Source organism: Botryllus schlosseri, chromosome 14 (assembly GCF_051294905.1).
Source record: "Botryllus schlosseri isolate E-star chromosome 14, Bs_hap1, whole genome shotgun sequence".
Lineage (NCBI taxonomy): Eukaryota > Metazoa > Chordata > Ascidiacea > Stolidobranchia > Styelidae > Botryllus > Botryllus schlosseri.
This window is the reverse complement of record NC_137249.1, coordinates 1,626,851-1,643,705: the sequence shown is the minus strand read 5'-3', so window position 1 is coordinate 1,643,705 and position 16,855 is coordinate 1,626,851. Positions and strand designations below refer to the sequence as shown.

Genomic DNA, 16,855 nt, shown 5'->3' with positions numbered 1-16,855 from the left:
CTCTGGCTCTTTCTGGTAGCCTGCTGTGGACGCCAAGTATGATTTACCCGTATCCGGTTACTATATCCGCTACTGTCGATACTACGATGTCTTCTTCGTAATAGAGCAACATCTTATATTTGTGTTTAGGGATTCGGATTGGTTTCAACTGTGTCAGCTCCGGCTTACGTCCGGCGCTCATCCGGTAGCGGCAAAACATTGGGCGGAGTGGCAGCGACAGACGTGCCGATAGATCATATGTTAAATGTAATGCCTATTCACAGGTGAGCATATTTTTTTGTTTTATGTTGCGCGTATGCAGATTTTGTAGTTTTGTCATATTTGAAGAGCTTCTTGGAGGTACAGAACTTCAATATTCAATTGAATAGTAAATTCATATTGAAATAAACCCGAATATTTTCGGATGATATCGTCAGGGGTAATCATCAGCAACTATAGTAGAGAATTGGAAAGAACATTGTATGTCAACAATCGTATCACAAAATACCACGTCACCGGCATGAAATTTCGAATAATCGAAGAGACAGCTCAAGCTTAATGTACTATTTTTAGATGTTACACGAAAATTATCGAGACGACAGATTTCGTGTTGTCGGGAGAGGTCGTTCAAACTTTTATTTGGGTGCCTTGGCTGCCCCAAATTCATGTACCATAAAAATAGTGTATCAAGTTTTAAGCTCTCTCTCTTCACCCCAATTATTCGAAATTTCATGCCTGTGACGTCATATTATGTGATGCGATTGTTGATATACAATCTCCTTTCCAATTCTCTACTAGTTGCTGGAGATTTCCTCTGACGAGTGTCAGCGTCAGCCGAAAATATTCAGGTTCATTTCAATGTGAATATATACCATTCAATTATAGGAGATTTCTATGGTGTTCCAATCTGCAAGCGTAATATAATGTATTGCTATCACACAAAAGTATCGAATACTAGCCAGTCTTCAGGATTACCGGACCACGACCTAACATCGACCTCGCCCTCCGCCACATGCCACCTCATTTTGTCGCTTGCGTCTTATATTCTCTGCATTACTTTTCATTCAGTGTGCATGCCTCTTATTTACTTCGCCTAGGCAAGGGTGGATGTCTGATCTTAATAGCTACTCCAAGTTGTTTCGACACCTTCCTATCTTTTCATTGTATCGCAGTCTTGTGATGTTTTGAAACGGTGAAAATATTAATAAACCTGATTGATTGATCGAAATCACACTCATATAACCCATCATAATCTTGAATCATTTCAGGACTGGCGTGAACGGATACGCCTTCGTCGTGACAAACAACGGGTACGTGGTGGCGCATCCGAAATTGGAGACGTTTTTCACGAAGATGTATCATTCTGGGACTTTGAGCATCAAGCCAAACTACAACAGGTGAATAAATCTTCAAGTCTGACTTGTTTTATTCAAGATAATACCCATAATATGACCTGCACGCAGAAACTTAACAATATGTTGTCTCGATGGAATCAAGGTAGCTTATGTCCATTAGCTCCATTGTTCAAAAAAATTTTTCACATTTTTGCGGCTATTTGATGCAATTGTTAGTTGGCATCTCAAAAATCATAATAAGTATTATCGGTCTGATGTAAAATAAACATAGATGTCGAAGATTCTGCAAGGAGCAGATTATAAGAAAGTGTCATGTCACTATTCAGCGTTCAGTTCTCAGATCTGATGGTGGTGCCCAGAAAAAAGGTTAACACATTCAGCCAAACCTCAACATCATGGCCCAATTGCCCGAGTGATGACCGTCCTAATTGCGAGTTAGCTTACCACCACCATTGATGGGGGCGGTCCAGGTTTAATTCTTGTTGGTAGCAAGTTCCGTAGCGTCAGAGGTGTAACTGAGATTCCTAAGTCGATGTGCTCACAGCTTCTTTACAACAGAAAGTCCAGATAAATATCCAACCAAGGACCAATCCAAGGAAGAGAATGAAAAGAGATAGGATATCCTAATAAAAAGAAGAAAAAAAAAGTCAAACACTGGCATTAGGCTGAAGGGGATGCCAGATTGAGAAACCTTACACGGTCGTTTCGACATCCTCCTATCTCTTTATTGAAACGCATAGTATATTGTGTGACTTGAGCGGGTAGATATAAAACAACCACCGATTATAGCCTATGCCACACTCATAATTTGGATTCCTTAAACTTTGTTATGCGTCGACCTTGTTGACCACATTTTCTAGCGGCACCCCTGAGCAGTCCAATTGTCACAATTGATATACAGGCCGCAATATCCGTGCAGTTACCCTTGCTCCAGTGGCGCAATCGGTTAGCGCGCCGTACTTATACGTCAGATACGGGGTGATGCGGAGGTTGCGAGTTCGAGCCTCGCCTGGAGCATGTCATCCTTTTCGTTACAAATTCTATTATGGAACACCAACGCATTTTTGTTTGCAGCATTGACATAGATGCACTGGAAGGCGCGGCCGTCAATGAAACTATAAGAACATCAATCTTGGCTAACACTATTGGAAGAACGGAATATCGAAAGGCCATAATACCTTTGGACAGCTGGGTGAGTATATGCAGGTAGAGCAGCGTTGTAACCAAGTCACAAGGTTACGTGTCACAGGTCATGTTCTACTTTTATAGCTTTTACTCGAGTTCAATTCACCTCCGGGTCAAGTCCGAGTCATTTTCGTGTTCAATACTGTTCAACTCGCTTTTTTTGCAACTCTGAATGAAATTGAATTCCTTGCACTCGTAATATAGTAATTTCCTCGCTTTACACAGTTTCTTGACCTATTTTACAATCAATAGACAATACGATGTTCTGTCCAATTCTCTACTTATTGTCGACGATTAACCCTGACGCGTGCCATCCGAAAATATTCGGGTTCTATTCAATCGTATATTGAAATTCTATACCTCCAAGAAGCTCTTCAAAATATATATGATGCTGGTTCATTCGCAGAAACGCTTCATCTTGGTGCGGGGAAGATATTACTTCAGCTCTGTTGACCAAGAAAAATTTCCGTTTCACGTGGGGGCGTTCTTGCCAGATTTGTACGGAAAACAGAAGCTCGAACTGTCGAAGAGTTACAAGATCAGAAAATCGAGCCGCCTGTCCGTGGAGAAGAATTGCACGCGGGTAGGGAGGGGAAAAACCGGGTACCTAAGTATACAGAGTATGGCGATTAGGAAAATATTCCGCTTTTGTCGAGTTATAGTAGAATTAGAATCATGGCTACAGTTTTTTTTTATAAATTCGAATATTATTAGAATTATTGAATTCTCAGAAACTTGGAAAATGAATTAAATCAAAAATGAGAAGTAAATCCAATAAAATTAAGTTCATCAAGGTTCATTTCATAAGAATGTGAATAGCAAATGTCTGTATACACAAAGCTTGGCTCGTTTCACGCTGTAGCAGATACAGGAAAACCCAAAATTACTATTAAATCGAGAGCATAGAAAGATTTCTCAAATTAAATTATGAATACATTGCCGGAATTTCTCTGCAATTAGTCTATAGATGACTAGAATTAAAATGAGCGTGTAGAACGATTTCACAAATTGGATTAGAATTACATTACCGGAATTTATCTCTAATTAGTCTGGTTAGGCAAATAGAATTATGTAATTGGACAAATTTGAGATAAATGCCGGTAATCTAATTCCAATCTAATTTGTGAAATCCTTCTATACGCTCATTTAATTCTAGTCATCTATAGACTAATTGGAGAGAAATTCCGGTAATGTAATTATAATTTAATTTGTGAAATCTTTCTATGCTCTCGTATAGTTGTAATGCTGATTCTAATTTAATTGAGAAAAAGTTGAAAATTAATTAGTTGTCCAAGTCTTTTTGGAGGTACAGAGCTTCAATATACTCTAGAATAGTATATTCATATTGAAATAAACCCGAATATTTTCAGCCGACATTCGTCAGGTATAACCGGCAGCAGCTAGTGGAGTATTGGAAAGAACATTGCATATCAACAATCGTAGCACAAAATATGACGTTACCGGCAAGATACGATCGTAGACGTACAATGTTCTTTTTTTTTTTTTTTTTTTTTTCAATTTCATAATATTTGCTGACAGTTACCCCTGACGGGTGTCAGTATAAAATATACGGGTTCATTTCAATATGAATATAGTAATCAATTTCAGTACTCGACTCTCCCGACTTGAATGATTACAATTGATACTAGATAATCGAATCATTGTGCCCAACCCTTCCTTGCAATGATATTGGTATCAAAACACTTATTATGTCAAGGTCGACTGGAGTTTACCATACAAATATCCAGCGATTGAGGATGTCAGCCGGGAGGATTTAGCTTGCGGGATCCTTGCCAACCAAACCATATGGCTGCCTGACACGTGGAGATACTGCTATCCGCGTAACGAATCTGTGGCCAAATCTGGGAAGAGCATGTCTCAACTTGAGCTGATAAAGACTTATCTTTTCCAGCAACAGAAATCAAATATATCTATCGAATGTAAGTCTCGTTGTTTTTGTTTGTGGTATTCATCGTGTTTTTTGACTACAATGGTCAGCTCAGTCACGCCAGGCATATATTCCTAATATTTTTGATTCCGTAGCTGCCGACTTGTAGCACGCCCACTTCTATAGGCTTTTTAAGACACCGCTTACACGGATGTTATGGCGAGGAGGAGCCTAGATAAACCTCCAACACTCAAGAAGGAATTCTGGAGTCAAATCCACAACCCATTGGTGTTGCAGCTGTGGATTATACCACTTGTATTAAGAGTTCTATACGCAACCATGAATTATACGAATAATGAGTTCATAATATAGTTATAGCACCACTGTTATCGCCTTGATTTCTGATGAAAATGACCTCCGACCAATAGCACCTAGCAAATAGCAATAGTAATCTGCTGGGACTGGTATACACAGTTGGACAACAAGTAAATTTTCAGCTTTTTAAAACTATATTATAATTAATATTACGGAATCCGCAAAAATTCGGAAATTTAATTCCGAATTGTAAGAAATACAACAAAAATCAAGTTCACTTCATATAAAATCATTTGAGAGTTCTCATAAGCATGAGAATGGCAAATGTCGGCTCACACAGTTTTTTTCTTCTTCAAAATTTGATCAGGATTATAATTATAGCTGCACAACTTTTTCAAAATAATATTAGAATTAGAATTACAGAATTCGCAAAACTTGGAAATTGTACTGCATTCCAGATTAGAAAGAAATACAACAAAAAACAAGTTCACTTCATATCGATTCACAGTTCATTCGTATAAGTATGATAATGACAAACGTCAGTACATACATTTAATTTGAATTAGAATTACAGCTACAATTGTGTCTTTTTTAAATTAGATAATAATTAGAGTTATAGCTACATATTTTCTTCAAAATACATTAGAACTAGAATCACACCATTTGCAAAAACTCGGAAATTGAAACCAATTCCGAATTAGTAATGCAACAAAAACAAAGTTCAGTTGATTCTCATAAGTTGGAGACTGGCAAATGTCTGTACGCCAATCTCGACTCGTTTCGCACTGTAGGATATACAGTAAGGTTGTTCAAAAATAACTTTTTTTCGGTCGGTGTGCACCGTTTTTTAGGCAACCTAACAATTTTATCCAGTAGCCAGTAAAATTTGAAAAAAGTTGTTTTTTAGTTCTCCTATAGCATTTTGATGAAAATCAGAATTACAATTAGAATTCAAATGAGAAACATTTGACGAACTAGATTAGATTTAGACTACCGGCATTTCGTTCTAATTAGTCTAATTGGGTTACTAGAATTATCTAACCGCCCGAGTCCGCTACTACCTAAGCAAATATCGTCACGGTTTACTCTGGTGTTATATAATCTTATTAACATATCAAATAGCTGAATTCAAACTCGATTAAAGCTCCCCTTACCTGCTACCTTCGTGTGACAGGTGATTTGGAAATGGTTAATCTCGTGCTTGTGGACGTCTTCATTACATCTGCGTTAGAAGTCTACTGGAATGACTATCCAAGCGGAGAGTGAGTGTGGAAATTATGTGTCGCTTTATTTGCGTGTACGCTTTTGCAAATTCGCGCAAGAGGTCTTCGTTCTCGCGTAGCTGACGCAAGTACCATCTATTTCACCAGGTACGGGGTGGTGGTTGTATTTTCAATCTCAAGCAGCGGAGTACAGAGACGGCGTTGGCAATCGGTATATCGTGCAGAATACAAGCAAAATATTCTCAACGTACTTACCGGGTTTGTAAAGTGTAAAATGAATGTGTTCTACGCACACGCGGTCAAAGTAGTTAGCGTTGGTACTCAAGTAGAAATAGAAGTAGAATACAGTTTAAGCCGAAGTAGCAACTTCCAAGTAATTAAAACGCGATTATTCTAGCTTGGCTTGATATATGTATATACCAAAGAAGTGAGCAAGGCAACATATTATGTTTTTTTTTGTCAACGGTAATGACTTTCCGGTATTGTATAAACCTGCTATTTACTTGAAATAACGTTTCCCAATTTTTTCAAAAGATTTCAAAAGGTCATTGATTTTTGAAAATTGTATATATACAGTCGATTCCCCTTAATTCGGACAATTTCGGCTCACTTTTAGCCGAATTAAGCGGAGAAACGTTGCGCCATAAATTAATCGCAACCGCGATATACAGCTGTAATCGGCGCACGTCGAATGAAACACATATTAGTCATACCTTCAGGTTAGTTGTATTGCATAGTATCTTCGACACCAAACCATTACCAAACTAAATACTCTACAGGTACACTGTATTACTGTATAACACACGAATATAGAATTCAAATAGTAGTTTTTGATATCTCCACCACGGCAACTAACTGTCATGGAAGTGTCCTCGCTTCTTTCTCCGTTTACTTTAGTGAGCAATTTCACTCTTTCTGCTAAACTTTTTTCTGTAAAAATCTGTTCTACATGATTCACGCAATTGCACCCAATTAAAAGCAACTATGAAGCCGGCACTGCCTCGTATGAGTTCATTCTCGTTTGTTACTGCAGGGATCGTCATTGTTCCACTAATATTGATTCACCTTGGGTTAAAACGAAGTAAAAATATTTCCTGCTGTGCCCAATTACCCGTTTTTCCATCCGCTATTATATCTTTTGTAACTCTTAGTAAAAAGGTGTCCTCTATTTCGAATCCCAAAATCTGGTAATCCCTATACAAAACCCCCACAGATTCGGTCGCCAAAGCTATCCGTCCTTTTATCGGCGCACTGTGGCCTACAAGCCAAATGCGGCCAGCACACCGTGCCTGTACACGCTTATAAAGACCGGCATCAACAGAACTGACATTTTAGTGTCGAAAGCTTTGAGACGCAATGGACTTGTGTACGCTGGTAAGATTTATCCTGGTTTGTCAATGTATGCTAATTATTCTTGTAAACTGACAACTCCACTGTAAAATTATTTTGTTAAGGGACTAGCATCTCAACAGCGCTAGCTTGTGAAAGTCTACCCCCATGACTATAAAATTTTCTCAAATGCTAGGTGTAGCATATGCGGTAAACAAAATATCAAAATGGTTGATCTACACCACAGTATTTGGATTTGACAGGAGAAGAAGACATGCCCAGTAAAATATAAATCCGAAATTCTGTACTCTAAAAACTTCGCTTGTACTGGTTGGAATTGAGACAAATTTGCTGTACATTTGGGTTTTTCAGGCAACCCTACCAATTTCATAGGGTAGCCATGAAATTTTTTTTATATTGATTTTTATTAAATAAATCCAAAACATTTTTCTTGTATAGCATATAGCTAGAGGTTGGAATTGAGCCAAAGTTGGTTTTTGAACAGCTCTTTTGAGCAGGCATGGTTGTATAGGATGAGCGTAGCAGTATATAACTGACGTATAGTTATTAGTTAATTGGCTATTCATATTTCTGTAGTTTCTGGCATGGTGATTAGCGCAGAGAACTTCACAGACAAGTTCTGGAACGACGCGAATTCCTCAACCTGTTCGCGGGTGAGAAAATGACTTATACATTGTTGGTTGAGGAGAGAAAATAGTGCACCGACTTCTATAGGGCGCCCTGTATAGTTTATCTTGGCACACAAGTATTCGATAACATGCTGTGCAGAACAACTTTTACATATAGCCCATGAGTGTGGCACCCACGCGGTGGAAGTTAAACATAATATGCTGGGTTGTAAGCAAGTCACAAGGACCCGAGTCACAAGTGAATTCTACTTTAATCGTTTTGACTCGAGTCATTTTCAATTCATCACTGAGTCAACTCCAGATCAGGGTTCAAAAGTCCGAGTCATAGTGTTGTAACTCGAGTCCGAGTCCAAATCTTTGTGTCCACTATTCATTTTCGCTTTTTTATAACTCTGTTTGGGTGATATTAAACATCTCGCATTCATAATATAGTTCTTTTCCTTAATTTACACAGTGTTGGTCCTATTTTTCCAGTACCAGAAGCGATAGACGATATACCAATCGATTTTACCGAGAGACACAATATTTGTCATATAATATCGTAAAGGCGAACGAACTTTCTAGGCGTTGGATCGTTCATTGTGGTTTAACAATTTATTCCAAGGTTGAGAATAAATAAGCTTTACTTTTTCATACATTATAGAATCCAAACGCGTATCTATGCTACCTGATTGACGACAACGGAATATTATTGCTGTCCAACACAGATTCATGGAAGTACGATGTAAGTTTGATATAGTTGATGAATTATAGCTACAGATATTATGACCGAGGATTAGAGTTACTTAATTCCCAAAAACTTGGAAATTGATGTAAATTCCGAATTAGAAACACCGCTTTAAGACAGTTTCGTGCGTTATTTTCAGGCCGGAAAGTCGATAGCCGAGGTGGACGGTCAGTTGACAAGAGTGTTGTTGGACGCCGGTTATTTTACGGTCGTGAATCTTTACGATCGCAGCTCTGTGTGTCAGGTGGCGCGGTACGGAAAAGGCGGCGAAGACCACAACGGCGCTTTGTCAAATCTACCAAACGTAAGTCAGCAACTGGTACAATGAGAGAGAAATTTATCGCGCGCTATATGCCTTCCTAAATACAACTCCCAAACTCTCAGATTAGTCTACTATGCTTTATTTCACTGCTTTATCATTCATGGGATTTTAGTATGGGGCATGGGGCCTGTTGCAAAATAGTCGGACTGGAGTCGGACTCAAGTCATTACAGCCTTTGCTTGTACCTGAGTAGCAATTACCGACAGTACATAAATTTCAGTACCAACGATGACTACTTCCGGTTTTGAATTCTTGGGTTGGTTAGCATTCTGTAATTTGGATAAACCTCTGTAGCGCTTTCATAGGGTTACCCGTAACAACTGCGGTTGCATGCGTCATTATGGGTGCAGTGGGCGAAATGCGTGTGCGTTTGTATCCCAGTTATGAATTGAGAGATAGAGATAAAAAATATTTGTTTATTTGTCCAACCGTAAAGAAAATAACATTTGCGGATTAAATATTAACTGGAAACTTAACGGTGTGTAGGACAGGGCGTGATCGACATGGCTCTGGGTAGGATCAACCGGTCTGATGACATTCAGCATTCAACAATAACAGATATTATTTACATGTTCGGTTGTAATCGGTTGGGATTAATAAATTCAGCATAGCATAATAACCTGGCAGGCGAAAATGTCGAGCCTTTTGCAGATTATTATTATACGATGCTGGTAAATGCAGGCTATTTATTTTCAGCCATTCAGATCCGCGATTGGATATCTGACATTCTGGACGATGGAGTTCGCTTCGTAAGTGTTCTCCATATGCTCGATGTAGTAGCTTATATATTGACGCCATAGATAGATCTTTAGCATATCATCAGCGAAGACGACATGTGCACAACAAGTCAAATCACACTGCACATAATTACGAAGCTGTACTTATTTGTAAGCACTGCTGGTCATTCGGCGCAAGATTCTATAAATATCTACTACTAACTGTATACTTGGTAGAACTTTACACTAACTAATCTTGCTCATGAGTGGCACCATTGACAAATTTGGCTACACCAGTACTATGTAATGTTCCGATTATAATGATTCTTTAATACTAATTGATATCATCCAGAACTCGCAAATGAATAGGCGTGGAATCTTTAATATATGTCTGATGGATATTTTCGTAGCGACAACGAACTTGAACTTTGATTGTATCGTAGACTGCTGAGCAGGCTATCGATCGTCAGTATCTGGACGCACATCACATCGCTCACGACGACGCAGGCCACTTTTAAAGCTCGAGAGAATGGATTTACGATCCATTATGAGTACGTATTTTCATGTCGGCGGCCAGTAGCTTGTGTCCATTTTTCAAATTAATAGAAAATCCAGTTCCTGTATAATTTTCCTTTTTTTTCGGCCATATCGTGGCCATGCTCGTGTTTATCACATGGTTTCAAAGTTAATCGGAAGTAAATGAAAACTTTACACAAAGTAAATTTTCTCAAAATGTGTAAAATCGGCATTAGCTACCATGATGCCACAACGACGATATCGGGATTACAAATAGCCACGTGACAGTTTTCTACCGTAGCGAGGATACGTGTAATCCCCAGACGAATCTTTTATATTTGTGTTAGATCAGTGTTTCCCAACCTTTTTCGACTCATCGCCCATCATCAAGCTCGACACAAATATGACACCAACGGCATGATACTTCAGGGCGAAGAGAGCGCTCAAGCTCAATGTGCTATTTTTAGATGGTACACGTACTCTTTCTGATGGCACAGACTTCTTGGCGTATTATGATAAAAGTCGACTCCGAAGCGCCCAAATGACAGTGTCAACGGCCTCTCACGACAACATGAAATCTGGCGTCCCGATATTTTTGCGTAAACAGGATTACCCAACAAATGTTTGTCAATAGCAGAATTTATGGTATTACATTGAGCTTAAGCGCTCTCTTCGTCCAGATTATTCGAAATTTCATGCCGGTGACGTCATATTTTGTGATGCGATTGTTGATATACAATGTTCTTTCCAATTATCTGCTAGTTGCTGACGATTACCCCTTGCGAGTGTCAGCCAAAAATCCATAACGTGAATGTATAACTAATGTGCGTTTTATGAGATAAGTGCCAATTGCTGCAGTATAGCAATTCATTAAATACGCAACATAACACTATTTTCAATGCTTTGTCTGTCTTTATGCATGATCATTGATCAATGATCATGTAACGAACAATCTATTTCCCACCTAATCCGGAAAAAATATCGAAAGCAAAGTGTCTGATATAACCGATGTCGACTGTATACATTCCCTGTGATATTATCATGTCATGAATTTTCGTCCCAACAATTCTAGATCAACCATTACGACATTACTGAGTATTGGTGTCAAGAATGTCACGAGTTATAAATCTATGTTCAGCGTATGCGACGCCAAGTACAAAGTTCTCTCCGTCAACACCGAAAACCTGGCAGACTTTCAGCGGGTGGATATTGGCAAAAACTGCACAAGGTGACCTGTTCTTTCTGCACACACTTTTCATGTCAGGCCGAAGAGGAATCTGCTCTAATGGCTCGACATAACAAATTGATATCAAGTCCAACTTAATGAACTTATACATTTTATTTTAGGCTTTGCTTTGCCAAAATAATTGAAAACTGTTACGTAGAAGTAGAAATGGCGATTTCATGATAAATATAAAAGCATAAGGCTTCATTTTGCCCAAAAATTGAAAACCGTTACATAGATGTAGAAATAGTCATTTTAAGATTTATGACAAGTATTTTAGACTTGGCTTCGTCAAAAAATTGAAAACTGTTACCTATAGATGTAGAATTGGCGATTTCAGGGTAAATAAAAAAGTATTTTAGGCCTGGTTTAGCCAAAAAATCTGGACACTGTTACGTGGATGTAGAATTAGTGTAAGATCATATGCACACAAGTAGTGCAAGCAGGAAAAGTAGAAGTACTTCGTCACTGACTACCTCTTATCGGTGTAATCAAATTATATGACGTTGCAATGAAAACATATGAAGTTTGGTATCGTCTTTTGACTGACTTGGTCATCAGTTACTTACTGATAACGTAAACAGACGCCATTGCACCCATGGGGTGTATCTCCATAAGGGTATGTGTATATGACTCATTTTCACCCGATAGGATGGGTGTGATCGCCTGATTTTCACCCTACGATATGGTGGAAATCTGTAGATATTTCCCTTCCACTGCACTTTCATTCCATATTGGCTTGATTTGTGAGACTGCCATCATTTACAGTTGTCGATGATTTCTTTCACGTTTAGGTTCATATCGATAAAACAGGTTCAGGCGAGCAACCTGTTTTTTGTGACGACGCAAAACTGCGAGACCATGGATTGTTATTGTTCGTACCCGACGCAACCTTACATGATGGACAGAGAGGAACTCAAATATATCCTTTGTGTCTATATGAAACTCAACTGAAATCATTATTTTTTGAGTTTCCAACATTCCTTCTTAGATATCTATATGTTATCATAGTGCTCAATGCTGTGATCAAGTTTGTCATCCGAGGAAAGTATATGAACTATGACACCCTCGTTGTTAGTGATGCAATGAAAATTGAATTATCTCCGTCACCTATAATTCCTTAACTGAAGCTCACATAGAAGGGAAGAGATTTGCAGGAAAATGAGAGAACACAAATCCGGCAGAAAAGCGGACGGATGCGACTCGCATCATAGGGAGAAGGTTTGCTTCTGAGTGCCATTATCGTTATTTGTCAACTGGTTTTGTTTTTGAATTGTGTGCGAGGCAAGTCCTGTCGAAACCGCCGTCTCGAATTTGACTGTCTGGTTTCTTTTGGAAAAAATGCGACTTCACTATTTGATGGATTACTGTCAAATGTCGCTTAATTGTACCGTCGAAATTCGTCAAATTTTTGTTGCTTTCTCATAGTACTGCCCGCCCCTAGCAATTCAGTTAACGTGCTCTATGGTTTGCGCAGAATATCAATAACGCAATGTGTTTCAGACGAAAAGAGACAACCGAACCTCGCGAGAATGCAGTTCAAGTTTTTCAATCCACGACACAACGCGGCTTATACACGGAATAACTGTATTTCGGTTATTTTCGTTAGGCTCGTGGCCTCTGCGAGTCACAGCTCGTGTATTATTATCCATCATAACGACGTTGGTAGTCATGGAGAGCGAGTCTGTAATAGGGCTGCTGGAAATGTGAGAAATTCGAGCCAAATCGACGACGCGCCATAGCAACGCCGATGATGCCGCAGCTCCCGCCGAGAAAATCAATCGGCCAGTTACCAAGATGGTAAACGCGAAGATGCGCGATTGCGCGTGGGTTATTTATAGATGGGTTACATGCATGTTTTCTTGCTCACGAGACGTATTTGGCTAATCCTAACATTTAGTCATTCAATTATGCAAATCAAATCCTCAAACGGGTTTCGCTGCCCGTCCGTAATTCAGTTACGGTACCTTGTCCTTAAAGCAGTAGTGATTTAACTATCCATTATTATATACAGTACCAGTGACAGGTCTATTTGCGACCATTATAATAAAAACTTGGTGATTTCCAAAATATTTTCTCTTTGTTATTTTTTAATGCAGGGCGAACCGTGACAGAACTGTACCTTCATTGTCTGTATTAGTGCTTTTTAAACACTTGCATTTCAAAATTCTCGCCGGACAACACCAAACGAAATATTTTCATGATAGCCTACCATAAAATAAGAAAAACAGACTCGATTCACACTCCGTCAGTTTTGGACAATGTTTGGGTGTGTTTGTGCAAGGAACTCTAGGTAAACAAACTCGCAGCTATAGTATTGTAATTCATTTATTTTGGTGTTACGATTGATGATCTACAATGTTCTTTTCAACTCCCTATAGTCTCTTCTAGTTGTTGACGATTGCCCCCGACGAGTATCATCATCCGAAAATATTGACGTTTATTTTAATAAATGAATATACTACTCAATTTTTTTATTTTCTCAGCAATTGTGTTTTGTTTTTAACCTAAAATTTTGAAGGTAACGACACTGGCTTGGGTGTGCCGGCATTAATGACTGTTATACCGAGCCGCCGTGTATACCTTGCTTCTCTATGTTTCATATGTCGCCCAATTGCGATTTTAAACATGTGTTTTATTGATTTGCACGTTTGACAAATAAATATTCCCCCCCCCCCCCCCCTTCTAAAGTGTGGTGCAGTTGCGCAATTTTATAACCATAATTTTCGCAAAGACATCCCACTCAAGGGGTCCGACGACCACTCAGTGTCTCCGTCCACGGCCATATGCTAGATCAGGGGTCACCAATGCGGTGCCCTCGGGCCCCAGGTAGCCCGCTAGAACCAGATGAGTCGTCCGCGATCCTGTTCTAAAAATAGATGTAGTAACAGCTCTTACCAGTGAGCGTTTACATAATGAGATTTATTTATTTAGCTGTTCTTGTGTAAATCACGCTAACATGTAACTAAGTTACTCCCGCCGTTTACCCACTTCAAAATTTTAGTGTTTTTGACTGTGACTCGTTTTGTGTGCACAATAGAGAAAACTTTCTTAAGACGGATAGAAACATGATGTTTTGGCAGTTTTTGAGCTATATCATGACTGTAGGAACAGTGGTTGTCGAGATGGGCAATTTTACCCCTCGCGCTCAGAAATTGAGGGGTTGCCGGCTGGAAATTTTTATTGAATTTTTAGGTCATTTGTCGAGATTTAAAAAACCCCTCTTTTCGATTTGAAAATAAAAGTTATTTCCACTCCACGCTATTATATATATAGTGGATTGGCATTTGGAAATACAGGGTAAACATGGCTCCTTAACGAAAAAGGCTTCAGACCCCTGTCATAAACGTAACAAAAATATCTTTAACCATAACGCCATCGTTATGAAGCATTCTTACTGTCGGCGGTCATCATCAGAACCAGGCTTGGACAACTAGTTAATTCTAGTTGTTTAATTTCACTAAATTAGAGCGAAATGCCAGTAATCTAATTCTACTCTAATTTGTGAAATGTTTGTATGCTCTAATTCTAATCTAATTTGTGAAATATACTTATGCTCTAGCTCTAATTCTAGTCTAATTTGTAAAATGTTCCTATGCTCTAATTTTAATTTTAATCTGATTTACAGTTTTCCTGAAAATGCCTCTTTTTCCTGGGCATTTTGTAGCGAGAATATCCCTCACGCATGGAAATCCAGTGCCGAGCTGCCATTGCATTGCTTACACCGTACAGTCATAGTAGTTATTGTGACGAATAATAGCCATGCTGGCATATTAGCTTGTAGTCTGCGAACAACATGCTATAAGTTTCGATCACAAACAGAACGACAACAAAGAAAAATAGATAGTTAGCACAGGCTTGTTGACTTTCATGCCCTCAACTACACCAGAAAAAAGGATGATTGCTTCAGCATGTGTAAAATACTTAATTTTGCATTCTGCCGCAATCACAAATCAGATCGCTGCAAAATGTGACCTCGCGAGCCGGGTGTTAGTCATCGTGCGAAACGAGCCAAGCTTGAAGCACAGACGCTCACCATTCTCTTGGTTACGTGAATGCACTGTGATTTGCAACGAACTTGATTTTTGCTGTATTTATTTATCAATCATAATTTCATTCAATTTCCAAGTTTTTGCGAATTCAGTAATTCTAGTTCTAATCTAATTCAAAAAAACTGTAGCTCTAATTCTAATTATAATCTAATTTGGAAAAAGCTGTGGAGCTCTAATTCTAATCTAATTTCAAAAGAGCTGTGAAGCTCTAATTCTAATTCTAATCTAATTTGTAAAAAACTGTGTAGCTCTAATTCTAATCTAATTTGTAAACGCTGAAAATTTTCTAGTTGTCCAGGTCTGAATTCAGAACATCCACTCCGCACCATCGATATATATCTATACGTGCTATAGCTGTTGGTTCCAACCTCTTCATATCTTATACTATGACTCTCGGGTGTAGCTCGACGACAGACTCGTGTACATGTTTTTTAAAGTATTTACACATTTATGGCATAATCATACAACCTTTGAAGAAAAGAGAAAAGCAATTTTGTCTTTTTAATGGCGTTTTTACAACATGTTTAAAGCAAAGTGTCTTAAAATCCCATTTGTTCAAGTGCAACCCTGTGTACAATGCAGTTTGTGCACTGTTACTAAACTGCCATGCGGATCACACGCATCCCTACCTTTTCCGGCAAACACGCCTATCCATCACGTCAAGTAGGCTATGGCCATTGGCCAATTGCCAGTTGTATGGTCGCGCTCGGCACTATGCGACACTTTTGTCGTGTAATAATTAATGACGAAGCAAGTGGGCGTGTACAAAATGCCACATAAGTAAATCAATACAGGATATCCAACACAATTGTTACTTGTTAACGAACTATAGCCTACCTTCACTAAGAAAGGCCTAAATCAGTGGTTCTCAACCTTACGCTAATCTGCAAGCCTTTGCGGAACCCTAAATTTTCTTTGAGTCATAACAACAAAAATCCATACCTGAATAGGCTATACATCGAACTAAACATCTAATTTCAGTTCAGAAATGCGGGGATTCACCTCAAGAAAATTGCTTGGATTACGAATGAGCATGAGCTGAGCATATAAATGTTGAAGCCAGAATTGGCATTTCAGAATGTCACGGTTTCGATTTCAAACCTCTAGCGCAGGGGTGGCCAACCTTTTTGCTATTCACGGCCGCGTTTCGACTACTGATGTAGCCTACGGCCGCATTCCGGGGCATAGTCGTAGTGAACTAGCTGTACGCCAAATAGCCACGTTAAAGTGTATGCAGCCATTTCCGGTGAACTCCGGACTAAGCTATTCAATCATATAGGACTACTATACGCACCAAAGTCGCGAGATGTGACTGTGTGGTCACTGGTCATGCTACAGGACTGCCCATAGTCGCGTAAAGCGTGAAAAGTTTT

General features: G+C 39.0%; 1 protein-coding gene and 1 non-coding gene across 3 annotated transcripts in view; both read left to right on the top strand.

The window, feature by feature from the left end:
• Nucleotides 1–14,713, top strand: part of LOC145455540 (voltage-dependent calcium channel subunit alpha-2/delta-3-like) — an 84,664-nt gene extending 69,951 nt beyond the window's left edge. Inside the window, exons 13-28 of one of the 2 annotated variants that reach the window (XM_080333520.1) lie at nt 130–263; nt 1,248–1,376; nt 2,409–2,526; nt 2,926–3,102; nt 4,237–4,459; nt 5,897–5,984; nt 6,093–6,203; nt 7,159–7,319; nt 7,872–7,948; nt 8,568–8,648; nt 8,791–8,955; nt 9,670–9,722; nt 10,133–10,240; nt 11,344–11,433; nt 12,225–12,651; nt 12,934–14,713. In XM_080333520.1, the coding sequence (XP_080189646.1) occupies nt 130–263; nt 1,248–1,376; nt 2,409–2,526; nt 2,926–3,102; nt 4,237–4,459; nt 5,897–5,984; nt 6,093–6,203; nt 7,159–7,319; nt 7,872–7,948; nt 8,568–8,648; nt 8,791–8,955; nt 9,670–9,722; nt 10,133–10,240; nt 11,344–11,433; nt 12,225–12,384 (1,875 nt within the window). In that variant the 3' untranslated portion in view covers nt 12,385–12,651; nt 12,934–14,713. Of the gene's footprint in view, nt 1–129; nt 264–1,247; nt 1,377–2,408; nt 2,527–2,925; nt 3,103–4,236; nt 4,460–5,896; nt 5,985–6,092; nt 6,204–7,158; nt 7,320–7,871; nt 7,949–8,567; nt 8,649–8,790; nt 8,956–9,669; nt 9,723–10,132; nt 10,241–11,343; nt 11,434–12,224; nt 12,652–12,933 lie in introns of those variants that run through there. The other variant, XM_080333521.1, reaches the window with a different exon arrangement.
• Nucleotides 2,262–2,351, top strand: Trnai-uau (transfer RNA isoleucine (anticodon UAU)). Its single transcript is given in 2 exon segments — nt 2,262–2,299; nt 2,316–2,351. It is a non-coding gene; the product is annotated as a tRNA-Ile (tRNA).
• Nucleotides 14,714–16,855: the final 2,142 nt, after the last annotated feature.